This window comes from Octopus sinensis, unplaced genomic scaffold, assembly GCF_006345805.1.
Source record: "Octopus sinensis unplaced genomic scaffold, ASM634580v1 Contig03095, whole genome shotgun sequence".
Classification (NCBI taxonomy): Eukaryota; Metazoa; Mollusca; class Cephalopoda; order Octopoda; family Octopodidae; genus Octopus; species Octopus sinensis.
In genome coordinates, this window is record NW_021826259.1 from 20001 (window position 1) to 35643 (window position 15643).

General features: G+C 39.1%; 1 protein-coding gene and 1 pseudogene across 1 annotated transcript in view; one reads left to right on the top strand and one right to left on the bottom strand.

Annotated features, from left to right (window-relative positions):
- The window catches only part of LOC115227431 (spermidine synthase-like), an 18238-nt gene extending 6316 nt beyond the window's left edge, over positions 1 to 11922 (bottom strand). The window contains exons 1-6 of the mRNA XM_029798265.2: positions 11387 to 11922; positions 9323 to 9443; positions 7550 to 7642; positions 5699 to 5852; positions 4386 to 4469; positions 732 to 877 (exon numbers count right to left, since the gene is read on the bottom strand). Coding sequence (XP_029654125.1) covers positions 732 to 877; positions 4386 to 4469; positions 5699 to 5852; positions 7550 to 7642; positions 9323 to 9443; positions 11387 to 11520 — 732 coding nt within the window. The 5' untranslated portion in view covers positions 11521 to 11922. The remainder of the gene's footprint in view (positions 1 to 731; positions 878 to 4385; positions 4470 to 5698; positions 5853 to 7549; positions 7643 to 9322; positions 9444 to 11386) is intronic.
- LOC115227434 lies at positions 2384 to 2502 on the top strand (annotated as a pseudogene).
- Positions 11923 to 15643: the final 3721 nt, after the last annotated feature.

Genomic DNA, 15643 nt, shown 5'->3' on the forward strand with positions numbered 1-15643 from the left:
AGCAAAAAGCAAGGCCATGTAGGGGGACATGGAGTTATGTACAGGGATGGTGTTCATGCAAAGAGTTCAGGCCATTTCTGGTCAAGAGAGACTTTGAACCAGGCGGTCGTCAGCATCTTCACTATTTCGTCCGGCAGCTTATTCCATGGATCTGCAACCTGGACGGAGAAAGCCCTTGCTCGAGGACACAACGTCCCACTGGGAATCGAACTCATGATCGTAAGGTCGTGAGCCAAATACCCTAACCATTAAGCCACGTGCCTTCACACACACACAGACATGTATGCATATACACATGCAGTTCCAAAGCCTGTGGCCTCAAGTTCAGTCCCACTGTGCAACAACTTAAGTGGAAGGAAACTGAAAGAAGCCCATCATACATATGTTTGTGTGTAGCCTTGTCTTAACATCACATGACGGTTGTAAATGAGCATCATCATCATCATACAAGTAAGTCTTCTGTGAAAAAACATGTTTGGCCCTGGGGTGTGGGGGAATATTACGTTGGGTGGAAACAGGTGAGGGTTGACAACAGGAAAGGCCTTTCGCCATAAAAAATCTGGACCCATGCAAACATAGAAAAGTGGACGTCAAACTGATGATTATATCTTCATCATCATCATCATCATCATCATCTTGTAAACAGCATCAACTCATCAGGAAACAAACAAGAGGCTTTAACAAACTAAAATCCAATAAAAACCAAGAAAAAAATGGACAAAAAACCGTACCTGGTTCTTGCTGCAGAGAATGAAACCAATTTGTCCCCCTAAATAGGTTGGCATTGGGGCATAAGCATAGGCGACCCTTGGGAAGAGTTCCTTGGCAAATGTTATGATGTCTTTCAGCAGGAGATGATCAAACCACTGACTCTCACCTGTAATAGAGATAAGAAGTGATTACAGGTGTGTCACAGAACATACCTGAGGTTAGAAGTCACATACCCACTCACACATTGTCATCATCATCATCATCATCACTCCCATTGCTTTGACAGTTCCCTTTTTCTATGCAAGAATGAATCAAACAAGACTCCTTTTCAAGACATGAGATGCCTGAATCCAAAAACTAAGACAAAACAAACAACACTTTTGTTGCTGTTAAGAGAAAAGTACTCTAGCTCACACTTTACTTTCAAATACAAAAAATAACATTTTACATTTTCAAAGAACTGAGATATAAAAAAAAAGCCATGTTCCGGGTTCAGTCCCACTGCGTGGCATCTTGGGCAGGTGTCTTCTGCTATAGCCCCGGGCCGACCAAAGCCTTGTGAGTGGATTTGGTAGACGGAAACTGAAAGAAGCCTGTCGTATATATGTATATATATATGTATGTTTGTGTGTCTGTGTTTGTCCCCCTAGCATTGCTTGACAACTGATGATGGTGTGTTTACGTCCCCGTCACTTAGCGGTTCGGCAAAAGAGACTGATAGAATAAGTACTGGGCTTACAAAGAATAAGTTCCAGGGTCGATTTGCTCGACTAAAGGCGGTGCTCCAGCATGGCCGCAGTCAAATGACTGATACAAGTAAAAGAGTAAAGAGAGTCTGATTAAAAATACAGGAAGATGAAAGCTTTACAGAGGTGCAAGATGAAAATTCAGTATTTGAGTAGAACAAGGGAAATGGAGATCTGTTGCCTGGGAAGTCTGTGACCAAGAAAACACAAACTGCTTGGCACCTTGGGCCAATGTTTCCTATTGTGGCCTCTGGCTGACCAAAGCATTGTGAGTGGATTTGAGAGACAAAAACGAAAAAGGCACCCATCGCGTATATATATGAAGGCAGATGTTAAACGATGATATATATATCATTGCTTTTATGCAAAAGTGTTGTAAGTCCAAAACATTGCTTTATCAGAAAATGAAAAAATAGTTTCACCATTCCATAGCAAAACCATTGCTGATAGCTCTGCAAGACACCGAATTTGAACTGTCTACCTTGACTGTGACTCATGACTCCCTATACTGGTTGACTTTATAGTGGCTGGTTCATACCACTTGTCCAGTGGGAGGAGGTGTACCATTTCCACTACAACACAAAGGTAGGCATAACTTCTAGAGCGTCATACAACTACGATACACCTTTAACCGTTTAGCATTCGAAAGGATTCTTAGGATGACATTGCAGGGTAGGTGTAAGAGGCTGGATCTGGCCACTATGACGAAACAGGTGGAATATTAGGGCAGCATATGACCAGTTTAAATGCTACAGGGTTACTTATGTCTCGTGTCAATCATTCATTAACAAAGACATTAATTAGAATACAAGGATAATTGTTATTAGATCCACCAGATGGCACCACCAGAAAAATAAGGTTAGGTTTTATTTTAATGAGATATTTTTTTCAAAACTCAAGAAATCTGAATACAAACATCAATGGCCATTTACGGCCATATCACTTTGAAAACACCGGTTCTTGTCTAATCACTGAAGTTAAGTAACGTAGAGCCTAGTTAGTACTTAGATGGGTGACCGCTTGGGAAAGCTAGGTGCTGTAAGCATCTTTCTAGGCGTAGGAGTGGCTGTGTGTTAAGTAGCTTGCTTATGAACCACATGGTTCCGGGTTCAGTCCCACTTCTACTATAGCCTCAAGCCGACCAAAACCTTGTGAGTGGATTTGGTAGACGGAAACTGAAAGAAGCCTGTCATATATATACATATATATGTTTTTCCCTTCAACATTGCTTGACAACAATTCTGATGTGTTTACGTCCCCGTAACTTAGCGGTTCGACAAAAGAGACCGACAGAGTAAGTACTAGGCTTACAAAGAATAAGACCTGGGGTCAATTTGCTCAACTGAAGGCAGTGCTCCAGCATGGCCACAGTCAAATGACTGAAACAAGTAAAAGAGTAAGGCAAAGAGCAAAGAGAATCATTAGCATGGTGGACTGCTTTGCAGTATTTCATGTGTCTTTATGTTCTGAGTTCAAATTCTGCTGAAGTCATTAAAATAAGTACCTGCTGAGTACTGAGGTTAATGTAATTAAATTACTCCCTCCCACTGAACCCTGTGCTAAAAATTTGAAACCAATAGTTTGTAAAAAGGGGAAGGTCCCATGTTTGTAGAGATGGGGCTTCAGCTGACTATGTCCAAATACGGGCAACAAACAGTAGAGAAACTGGGATTTGAAAGCTAAGATTGATCAGAGCAATTAACAGGACTTTGGACTGTTGCAGTAAAAAGCACCCACTACACTCACGGAGTGGTTGGCGTTAGGAAGGGCATCCAGCCGTAGAAACACTGCCAGATCAGATTGGAGTCTGGTGCAGCCTTCTGGCTTCCCAGACCCCAGTTGAACCGTCCAAACCATGCTAGCATGGAAAGCGGACGTTAAACGATGATAATGATGATGATGAAAGATGAAATGTTGAACCCCCAGGATTCGTGGTGGAGTTTGATGAACTACCGCCAGTAGTTGTTGAACTGGGCAGAATAGAGCCATATACAAGGATTGGAAAAAGAGAGTAAATGGTGTTTTAAAAAAAGAAAACAAAATGATGCTAATAGGGAAAAAAACATGGAATAAAATTATAAACATAATTATAAACATAGGCGCAGGAGTGGCTGTGTGGTAAGTAGCTTGTCTACCAACCACATGGTTCCGGGTTCAGTCCCACTGTGTGGCATCTTGGGCAAGTGTCTTCTACTATAGCCTCAGGCCAACCAAAGCCTTGTGAGTGGATTTGGTAGACGGAAACTGAAAGAAGCCTGTTGTATATATGTTTGTGTGTCTGTGTTTGTCCCCCTAGCATTGCTTGACAACCGATGCTGGTGTGCTTATGTCCCCGTCACTTAGCGGTTCGGCAAAAGAGACCGATAGAATAAGTACTGGGCTTACAAAAGAATAAGTCCGGGGTCGAGTTGCTCGATTAAAGGCGGTGCTCCAGCATGGCCGCAGTCAAATGACTGAAATGAGTAAAAGAGTAAGTGTATATCCTGTTGTTAGATGACGTATGCGGGTTCGACAACTTCGTAACTTAGCGGTTCGGCAAGAGAGACCGATAGAATAAGTACTGGGCTTACAAAAGAATAAGTCCCGGGGTCGAGTTGCTCGACTAAAGGCGGTGCTCCAGCATGGCCACAGTCAAATGACTGAAACAAGTAAAAGAAAAGAAAGAAAGAAATAAAGTGAGAACATTCAAATGGTCCTGGATGTGAGTGGGGCACAGGCAGCCCCGATTTTTTTTTGTACATTTTACCATTTTTCATTTGTTTTATGTTTTTGTCCCCCACTGTGATGTTCTGTCTTTGAGCTGTCCCCTCTGTGTTATGGCCAAAGTGCCAAATAAAGAAATCACAATATGAATCTCAACACAACCCCACCGCCACTGCCACACTACACCAGCCCTTCCTACCATGCCATCCCAGCATCACTTCTTACCTTGAGAACATAGAATTCCTCCTGGATTCAAGACTTTGTGAATGTTTTCATAGAATTTTCTGGAATAAAGACCAAGCCCTGGACCTGAAATAATGGAAATAGGGGTCAGTACACAGTATTTGTTGCAGACCCTATTTGGTGGGTATTAGCCATGTAAACCCCTATCTTCTTTGACTGGCCCTCACTAAAGAAACAACAACTCTATGTTTAGGCCAGTTGTTTTTGACCACGGCTCCCAGAGCTGCATGTGGCCTTTGAGGGTTCTTCCACTGGCCCACAACAGCCTTCCTCTATAGATATATTTTTTACTTTGTTTTACTTTTTTTTTTAGGTTTTGGATCTGGCTTGGATTTAATATTAAGTAATGAAAAATTATAGAGGTAAACTCTTTTCAAGAAACGACAGCGTAGGGCTCAATTTATTGAGCGATCAGATTAAAGTATTAATTTGAAGGAGACAAGTTCCAAGGTTAATAATACTCCTCATCGAAGCTGACACATCTCTAAGCACAGAGGGCATATATAAGCGATTATAAGCATGCAAACACATAACATAAAAACATATATATACATGACCAAATCAAAGCCGGATAAGTAATTGCATAAATACAGACAGATAAATTAAGTTATTGTGAACTGTTATCGCATCAGCTTGGACTTCTTAGTTTATCTGTATCTATGCAATAACTTCTCCGACTTTGATTTGGGTACGAAATTATATACTATTATATGTATATATATATGTTTTTAGATGTTAAGTGTTCGCATGCTTATAATGGCTTGTATATGCCCTCTGTGTTTAGATATGTGTCGGTTTTGATGAGTATTATTGACCTTGGAACTTGGCGCTTTCAAATTAAAATATGGCATGTAAAAAGCACCAACTGATCGTGGCCGTTGCTAGCCTTCCCTGGCACCTGTGCCGGCGGCACGTAAAATGCAGCCACTATACTCATGGAGTGGTTGGCATTAGGAAGGGCATCCAGCTGTAGAAACACTGCCAGATCAGACTGGAGCCTGGTACAGCCTCCTGGCTTCCCAGACCCCGGTTGAACCGTCCAACCCATGCCAGTATGGAAAGCGGACGTTAAATGATGCTGATATACATATGGATGGATGGCTCTCTGTTGGTTTAAGGGTTTAGCAAAGAACTCAATAGATTTATTAAAATAGGAAGAAAAAACCCAACAATTGGAACTGTTGCATCTTACTGGATAAAACTGAATTAACAAGTGAAAGGAGACACTTTTGAAATATACACACATGTGCGTGCATATGGGGAGTCTACAAACGACATAGACAGGCCCTACTTACCCACAGGATCTGTACAATCGTTTATAATGATATCGAAACGATCTTCAGTCTGCTGCATGTATTTGGTGCCCTCTTCGATACACACGGTCACCTTTGGATGGCTAAAACCAAGAGCCATTTTGGGTAGGAACTGTTTGGACACTTCGATAACTTTCTGTAAAACATATCAAGTGAAGAGTATAGAGCATATATACATACACACACACATAAATATATATAACAGAAATATTAAAATTACTAAGTCTCTCTAAAGGAGATTACGGCAACGTTACTGGATATTAATAGTTATCGCCATACTAATATGGCAGTCTAAATATAAGACTAAAGCTGTCGCTGATTAGCTCCAAGAGGCCACCCCCTCTAGCTAGCTATATGACACACGAACCTGCATCCATTACAACCTTCAAACAGGGCAGGTCAGCCGCTTCACCTTGCTAGTCAGACATCTGCAGACATGTTTCAGGGTTGTTGCCCTTTATCAATGCAGCGTAGTCAGAACCAGCAGGTGTCGCTACTGACCGTCTGTTCGAAGATTTTATTTACCTAGTTACAGTTGAATACATCCACTTGTTTTCAAAAATAGAAATATTAAAATTACTAAGTCTCTCTAAAGGAGATTATGGCAGCGTTACTGGATATAATAGTTATCGCCATACTAATATGGCAGTCTCACCATCACTAGGCCATTGCGCCTCCACATATATATATATAATATACATATATATATATATATACATATATATATATATATACATATATATATATATATACATATATATATACATATATATATACATATATATTATATATATATATACATATATATATACATATATATATATATATACATATATATATATATATATATATATATACATATATTATACATATATATATACATATATATATACATAATATATATATACATATATACATATATATATATATCTATATATATATATATACATATATATCATACATATATATATATACATATATATATACATATATATATATACATATATATAACATATATATATATATACATATATATATACATATATATATATATATATATATATATATATATACATATATACATATATATGAATGAGAAAAAGATGAAAATGGAGACATTGACATATAGACATCAGATTGTTCAAAGATATTCAAAATAATCATATTATATTGTTTTGAATATCTTTGAATAAACTGATGTCTATTTGTCAATTTCTCCATTTTCTTCTTTTTCTCGTTAATAAATATCTTAAATACCCATTTCCACTAATGCAAAACTAACGTATTTAGTTTTACACTAAACACTGGTAAAAACCGGAGAACTAGAATGCAAACATCCCTTAACGGAATATAGGTCCTTGGCATGATAAACTTATATATATATATATACTAGCAGTATCGCCCGGTGTTGCTCGGGTTTGTAAGGGAAATAACTATAAAGCATTTTTAGAGAGTTATAGCCAAAAAATAGCAAAAAAAATGGAAAAAAAATTATGGTAAATTTTTTTTTAAATCGTTGACTCATCGTAGACATTTTTAGAGAGTTACTTCCCTTATATAATAGCGAAAAAAATGCATTAAAATGGAAAAAAATGATGGTAAATTATTTTAAAATCGTAGACTCATCGTAGATGCGCGCTAATACCCAGAAGGGCTCGATATGAATCACGACTATAAGATACCCAGTTTTGGTTAAACTGCACCGCAAAATGTGGGAGTAGTTACGAATCTAAATTGTAGGAGACACACCACACAACTACAGTTTTATATATAAAGGGAGAGAGAGGAGGGGGGACACTGACAGATAGATAAGTAGATAAAATATATACTTACTTCATCCAGCTCACACAAGACAATCTGCTTGACCATTGGGTGTTTGGCCACTTCACGGAGGACTCCACCATCACCACCACCAATAACAAGGACCTGGTCAATAACAATAAGGATGTGTGTGTGTGTGTGTGAGGTGGGAGACAAATAAAGGGATAGAAACAAAATTAAAGCAACATCGCTACCACCACCACCACTAATAATAATAATAATAATAATAATTAATTCTTTTTATTGGCCACAAGGGCTGACAAACATGATTGGAAAACATAAAGGGACAGAACAGGACGAAAGGTTACAAAGGGTTTTGTCCGTTTGTGAAAAAATCATGTAAAAACAGTGTAACAATCAAATAATATAACAACGAAAAACTCCCAATAGGGGGAGGCATTACGAAAGGTTCCTGGTGGACAAACCCATAAAAGCCACGGGAGCCTGGTCAAAAGGTGGGTAGAGAGCCCCTATCTCCTCTTATAATACCTTTTTCAATCACAGGTGAAACCTCAGAATTGGTCCATTTACACTGGCCATTCTTGCACAATTCACCCCCCGCCCTTTCAGAAAACTTGCTATCATGCAGCACTCTCCTCTCTAACCTCATCTTCCTTTTCAAGTATCACCACTTCAAAACGTATTCCACAAAGTCTCTGTCGCCCAGTTTCCCAAGACACATGTCTCATATACACACGTGTGTATACGGAGCAATTATGCAGGTAAACAGATTAAATATAACAGCTTGAGTCTGATATACAAAACATGTATGTCTACATGTATGTCTACATGTATGTCTACATGTATGTCTACATGTATATCTACATGTATGCCTACATGCAATCAGAGAGAAGGCAAAATATTTTAAGTATAATTATGTAAAGATAATTATATATTAATTGATCAAACTTATACAGAATACAAACGACCTGTGTGTGTGTGTGTGTGTGTGTGTTTTTATCTTTCACTTGTTTCAGTCATTAGACTGTGGCCATGCTGGAGCACCACCTCAAAGAATCTTAGTTGAATGAATTGACTCACTGCCACCCCCCACCCCCACCCCCACCAGCATCTATTTGTTGAAGCCTGATACGTATTCTGTCGGCTTTTTTGTTGAACCGCTAAGTTACAGGGATGTAAACACACCAACACTGGTTGACAAACAACAGTGGAGGACAAACACAAGGATACACACACACACATATATGTACAATGGGCTTCTCTCAGTTTCCGTCTACAGAATCCACTCACAAAGCTTTGGTCAGCCTGAGGCTATAATAGAGAATACTTGCCCAAAGTGCCATGCAGTGGGATTGAACCCAGAATCATGTGGTTGGGAAGGAAACTTCTTACCACACACCGACACCTGTATATATATATATATATATATAATTATTGTCATTACAGGTAAGGCATTGAGCTGGCAGAATTTTTAGTACACCTCCAAAATTTCAGGCTTTTTGCTTATAGTAGAAAGGATCATCATCATCATCATCACTGCCACCATCATCATCATCATCATCACCACCACCACCACCACCACCACCACCATCACCATCATCATCACCACCACCACCACTACCATCACCATCATCATCATCATCATCACCGCCACCACCATCACTATCACCATCATCATCATCATCATCACCGCCACCACCATCACTATCACCATCATCATCATCATCATCACCGCCACCACCATCACCATCATCATCATCATCATACTTTTGTAGGAAGTGAGGTGAAAGTGTTCCATGTCTACGAATTAGAAATAGAGATTACCTTTTTTGGATTAGGGTGGCTGTAAAGAGGGAGATTAGCGATCATCTCTTGATAGGCGAATTCATCCCACTCGGTGCACTGGATGAGGCCATCCAACACTAACATGTTGCCAAATTTCTTGCTGGAAGAAAACAGAAAATAATCACAGAAAGGAGACAAGATGGAGGCTGATTCAAGAAGCAGCAGCAGAGAGAAAGAGAAGTTGGGACAGAAGCATGGCCACAATGCATGAAGGCCACAGCAGCAACAATGCAGACCGACACAACATAATATCATACGACGATGGCAAACTGGCAGAATCATAAGAATGTTGGGCGAAATACTTTGCAGCATTTTGTCTGTCTTTATGTTCTGAGTTCAAATTCTGCCAAGGTCGGTTTTGCCTTTCGTTGCTTTCAGGGTTGATAAAATATGTACCAGTTATGCACTGGAGTTGATGTAATCAACTTAACGCTCTCTCTCAAAATTGCAGGCCTTGTGCCAAAATTTGGAACCAATATATAATAAACACAACAGCGTTCTTTGTACATTAGTTTCAAAGACAGTCTTCCGTAAATTGCTCCAGAATGGTAGCATGCACCATCTGGTTGGAATACATTATATGATCCTATAAGTAAGTTCTATGGAATATACAGATCCACTTTTAGATTCCATAGTCATGCTTTGAAGCCATTACAGAAATATCAACTTTTCTGTTTGCAGAAATTCCTCCTTCATAAGGGATGGGCATTGTTGGGCACTTGCTAGTGTATACCTAGGACTGTACCCCGAGTTTGATGGACCACAAATAAAAGGAGCGTTAGATAAAAAAATTGCTTAACGTTTCACTACTGAACATGACTTTAAAACCGGTCCTTAATCCAGTTTTTATGAACCCTGCAAAGATGCAAATGACCCTGAATGGGTAATTGTTGTTTTTTTTTTTGTTGGATGTCTTAAAATCCCATTATTGCCTTAATACTGCATTTCAATGTGGCTGGCAACTGTGCTTGTACTGCAGAGTAAGATGTAAATGGAGATACAACAGAGAGACAATGAATCACACGATCAGTTTGAGGGGTTGTTGCATGCAGTCTGTCTGATTAAGAACCAAAGGATTAAGAACAAGGATTTGGGACAAAGCACCAACACATATTTAGAGGCATTCATGCTTTCCTGAACGGGAGTCTTCTGCCATGACCAGGAAAAATTTGAACCATTATTTTTAACACAAAAAATCCATAAATTTACAAAATTATAAATTATTTCATTAATCATGTATCATAATTTACATAAATCACATTAATTAATTAGTTTCTAGTTATACAATTAAACACATTTAGAAAATTACTAAATTCTGTCATTGTATTCAGACTTTTGATCAGGAAAGGGACACAAGATCAGAGTTGAACAACCCCAGCTGGATCTACTGGGCAAAGGGGTCTGGTGGCGAAAGACCTGAAATCCTGAGATCCCAGAAACATCACTGACCATGCATCACAGAGCACCTGCAGCATGTATCTTAAAACTAAACTGTGTGTGTGTGTATATATATATGTATGCATGTATATGTGAGCTAAAACAATGATGATGATTTATATATATATATATAAATAAATGAAAGAATGGAGTCGAACGACGATTTAACAAAATTCCTTTATTCTCGACATATGTTTCGAAGACTGCATATTCTTAATTCTGAAGGAATTCCTTCAGAATTAAGAATATGCAGTCTTTGAAACATATGTCGAGAATAAAGGAATTTTGTTAAATCGTCGTTCGACTCCATTCTTTCATTTATTTTTAGTAAAAAAAAACACACAAATTTCCACACGAAAGCACGTGATCTCTGCCCTTGGCATGTAGCTTCAACCGTGTTTTCTGATGTGAATTTGCTATCCGGGTATCGGTTAACCGAATTATCCATACTAGGATAATTCATTCAACTACACAAATATATATCATCATCATCATCATCATTTAACGTCCGCTTTCCATGCTAGCATGTATATATATATATATATATATATATATATATATATGGGGAGAGAGAGAGAGAGAGAACAGAAAGAGGAAGTGACTCACCTTCGGAATACCTGGATGTCTTGATAATCAGACTTGCCCTGGAAGAGAACTTCTTCAATTTCAACTGCCAAACTGATTCCCAGGTCCATGTAGTTGTGTATTTCATGGAACCATCCATTCTCTACGTGAGACATGACTTCTATCACGAAACTCAATGTGGCCACCAAATTCCCAACAAAGATGAAAACGCAAGTCAACAGTGGAAGGCGTGGCGGCCTTGATCAAATGACGAATGGCAGCAGCAGAGGTGGTGGTGTTGTGGTCCGTCGGGCAACACGTGGCGCCGAGTTGCATTCCCTTCTGACCAGGCAAGTTCTTCTCACCAAAATTGGTCAGTTGACGTCTCTGCTTGCTGCTACTCAATCAGTGCTATGAGGAGGGACGATTGATGTGCGTGCGTGTCTGCGACTGGGTGTGTGTGCGTGTGTAGACACGATTTCTCTGTGTGCGTATCCGGGTGGCTGTGAGCCTCAGAAAGACATCACCTGGAGGACCACTTCCAAATCCTAAACAGAGATTTAAAGAAGAAAATTTTTGTTACACAAAATATCCATTCATATGTAGGTATGTGTGCATATATATTTAAGTATGCATGTGTGTATGTGTAATTTTGAAGCTCCAAAAAGTGTCTGGATATTCTGTTCTTGGTGAAACTTCTGAAATCACTGTCTTACCTTATGCTTAATAAATTCTATATTCTTAGAAGAATTGAGTCAGGTTTTTGATGTCTTTTTTAATTTCAAGAACATCTATACCATATGCCTATATATATATATATATATATATATCACCATCACCGGTGACCGACCAGGCTATCAGATGTTGCTACACATCGCTGGTTACAATGCACTTCGCATTGTTTTAGCCTTCAAATGACGCCACCCCACTGGCTATGCGAGCAGGCCAACAGAAGAAAGAGTGAGAGAAAGTTGTGGCAAAAGAGTACAGTAGGGATCGCCACCACCCCCTGCCAGAGCCTCGTGGAGCTTTAGGTGTTTTCACTCAATAAACACTCACAACGCCTGGTCTGGGAATCGAAACCGCGATCCTATGACTGCGAGTCCGCTGCCCTAACCACTGGGTCATTGTGCCTCTAATATAAACAGGGTAAAATTAATTAATTAAGAAGTAATCAGTAATTTTACCAAGTAGAATTCGGCATGAAAAAGACCATTTCATGGTAAGCTTAAGTAATACTATATAATTAGGGTCCAGATCTGCTTCACCACACACCGAAGTTTAGAAATAGCAGTCAAAAAATCTTAGCTATTCCTTCTACTTTTTTGACTGCTATTTCTAAACTTCGGTATGTGGTGAAGCAAATCTTTGCTGAACCCTAATTATAAAGTATATATATATATATATATATATACATATACTACAAAATTAGAAAATGGAGAAACATACAACAAAATTAGAAATATATATATACATATATATATACATATATATATATATACACATATATATATATACACATATATATATACACATATATATATACACATATATATATACACATATATATATATATATACATATATATATATATATAATAATAAGCACAGACGTCGCCATGTGGTAAGAAGTTTGCTTCCCAACCACACAATTCTGAGTTCAAACTCACTGTCTGGTACCTTGGGAAAGTGTTCATCTACTGACCAAGGCCTTGTGACTTAGTGGTTCGGGAAAAGAGACCAATAGAATAAATACCAGGCTTTAAAATAAACAACTACTGGAGTTGAGCTAAACTTTTAGGGAGGTGCTCCAGCATGGCTGCAGTCTAATGACCAAAACAAGTAAAAGACACATACATACAAGTGAAAAGCAAGGCTCAGGTAAAGTGGCAGCCTTCATTGATAAAAATGATCAAATGATGCTCTTAAATGTGGAGAAGTTTATGTCTAATACCAGACAAACTTAGCCAAACTTCAGCTGAATTTTTTGTATTGTATAATTGTTAATTATGTCTGTCGTATAATTAATCAGTGGAGGCGCAATGGCCCAGTGGTTAGGGCAGCGGACTCACGGTCATAGGATCGCGGTTTCGATTCCCAGACCGGGCGTTGTGAGTGTTTATTGAGCGAAAACACCTAAAAGCTCCACGAGGCTCCGGCAGGGATGGTGGTGATCCCTGCTGTACTCTTTCACCACAACTTTCTCTCACTCTTACTTCCTGTTTCTGTTGTACCTGTATTTCAAAGGGCCGGCCTTGTCACTCTCTGTGTCACGTTGAATATCCCCGAGAACTACGTTAAGGGTGCACGTGTCTGTGGAGTGCTCAGCCACTTACACGTCAATTTCACGAGCAGGCTGTTCCGTTGATTCGGATCAACCGGAACCCTCATCGTCGTAACCAACGGAGTGCTTCTATCCATAATTAATCAGAGCGAAGGCACATGGCTTACTGGTTTGTGTATTTGGATTATGACTGGGAGTTTGATTCCTGGCAATACATGGCGCCCTTGAGCAAGACACTCGATTTCACATTGCCTCATTCCACTCAGCTGGCATAAATAAGCCGTACCTGTAATTCACAAGGGGCCAGCCTTGGCACATTCTGTGTCAGGCTGAGTTTCACCGAGAACTACGCTAAGGATATGCGTGTCTGTGGAGTACTCAGCCACTTTTATGTCAATTTCACGAGCAGGCAGTTTCTGTTGGTCAAATTAACTGGAATCCTCGTCGTCGTAACAAACGGAGCATCAATAATCAATCAGTAAATATTTAATTGCATTTAATTAAAAACAAATTATCATGTAGGTATTTTAAGAAAACATGAAAGTGATGAAAAAGTCAATGTTTACTTGGGATTGAACCTACAAAGATGTTGCGGGTTCAATTCTCAGTGAGAAACTCAAACACATACTGCACACATGAACAGAGAGAGAGAAAGACAGACAGGAGGCAGGTGGCTTTATGTGGGTTTATGGATCATGGGTTTATATCCTATAAGAGATGTGGCTGTGTTTTTGTATCTCAGAACACCATGACATTACCTACGGGTTACCTGGAAAAGGGGTAGAAACTCCACGTGGGTGTGGACTGGAGGAGCTAATTCCCTCATCCATTCAACACAAGTGCTGTACGGGGACAGGCATGTCAAAGAACAGATCCAATGTTTCCTCTGCATGTTGTAAAAAGGGCAATGAAAAGAGGTTGAGGTAAGATTTACGCTCTGACCCCTATGAAACCCTCCCTAGCAAAGACTACCCAAATAGACCCATAGGTGTGAGGGTTATCACCTGAATGGGGCAAAGGTGCTGCCTGCCAGGGATAGGGTATCACCAACAAACGGTGGAGGCAACAATGGGCTATTACAGTGCATGCCTCCATACTGCTGCTGCTACTACTACTACTACTACTACTGCTGCTGCTACAACTACTACAGACCATAACAAAAATCAACAGCAGATAATTAACTCATAACAAATTAGGTCATAAAATAATTGACTTGTTAATTATTGACACTAAGAAATAGACTCATTTAGAAATTGACTCGTTAAGTATTGAACCATTGACTAACAACCCATTAAGCAGTGACCCACTTATTACAGACCCATTCAGTTCTAATCCATTAATTACTAAACCATTGATATCCATGGGATTAGTTGTAGGATTATCTAGAATGTTAAACTGGATTAACTACTAACATATTAAAGCAAATGATATTAGATATTTGAAAGAGGAAGTAACAGGGATTTGAACCCTCAATCTCTCACTTGCTGACAGTGTCAGAAGTGTGGGAAAATTTGTTTTGCGGGTACAAACCTTGGTTCAAAATTTTTTACAAACAAGGCGGATATTTTTCAATCTTAATATTCTTTTCTACTCTAGGCACAAGGCCTGAAATTTTGGGGGAGGGGGCCCAGTCAATTAGATCGACCCCAGTATGTGACTGGTACTTAATTTATCAACCCTGAAAGGATGAAAGGCAGAGTCAACCTTGATGGAATTTGAACTCAGAACATAAAGACAGATGAAATACTGATAAGCATTTCACTCAGCGTGCTAACGTTTCTGCCAGCTGCCTTCTGGTGTATATTATATGAAATATAGTCTACATTAAATGTATAATGGTTAAGTCTTACAATTGCAGCATGAAAGGTGTTTGTAAGCCATTTAAGAAACACACAAAAGCCGTGCTAGCACAGATTTTTGTCAGTGAACAGGTCGCGGTCTTAAAGCGACAAAAGTATTTTGACAATTAAACTTAAATGTTGAAGTGAATCGAACGGTTTTTGTGTGTTTCTTAAA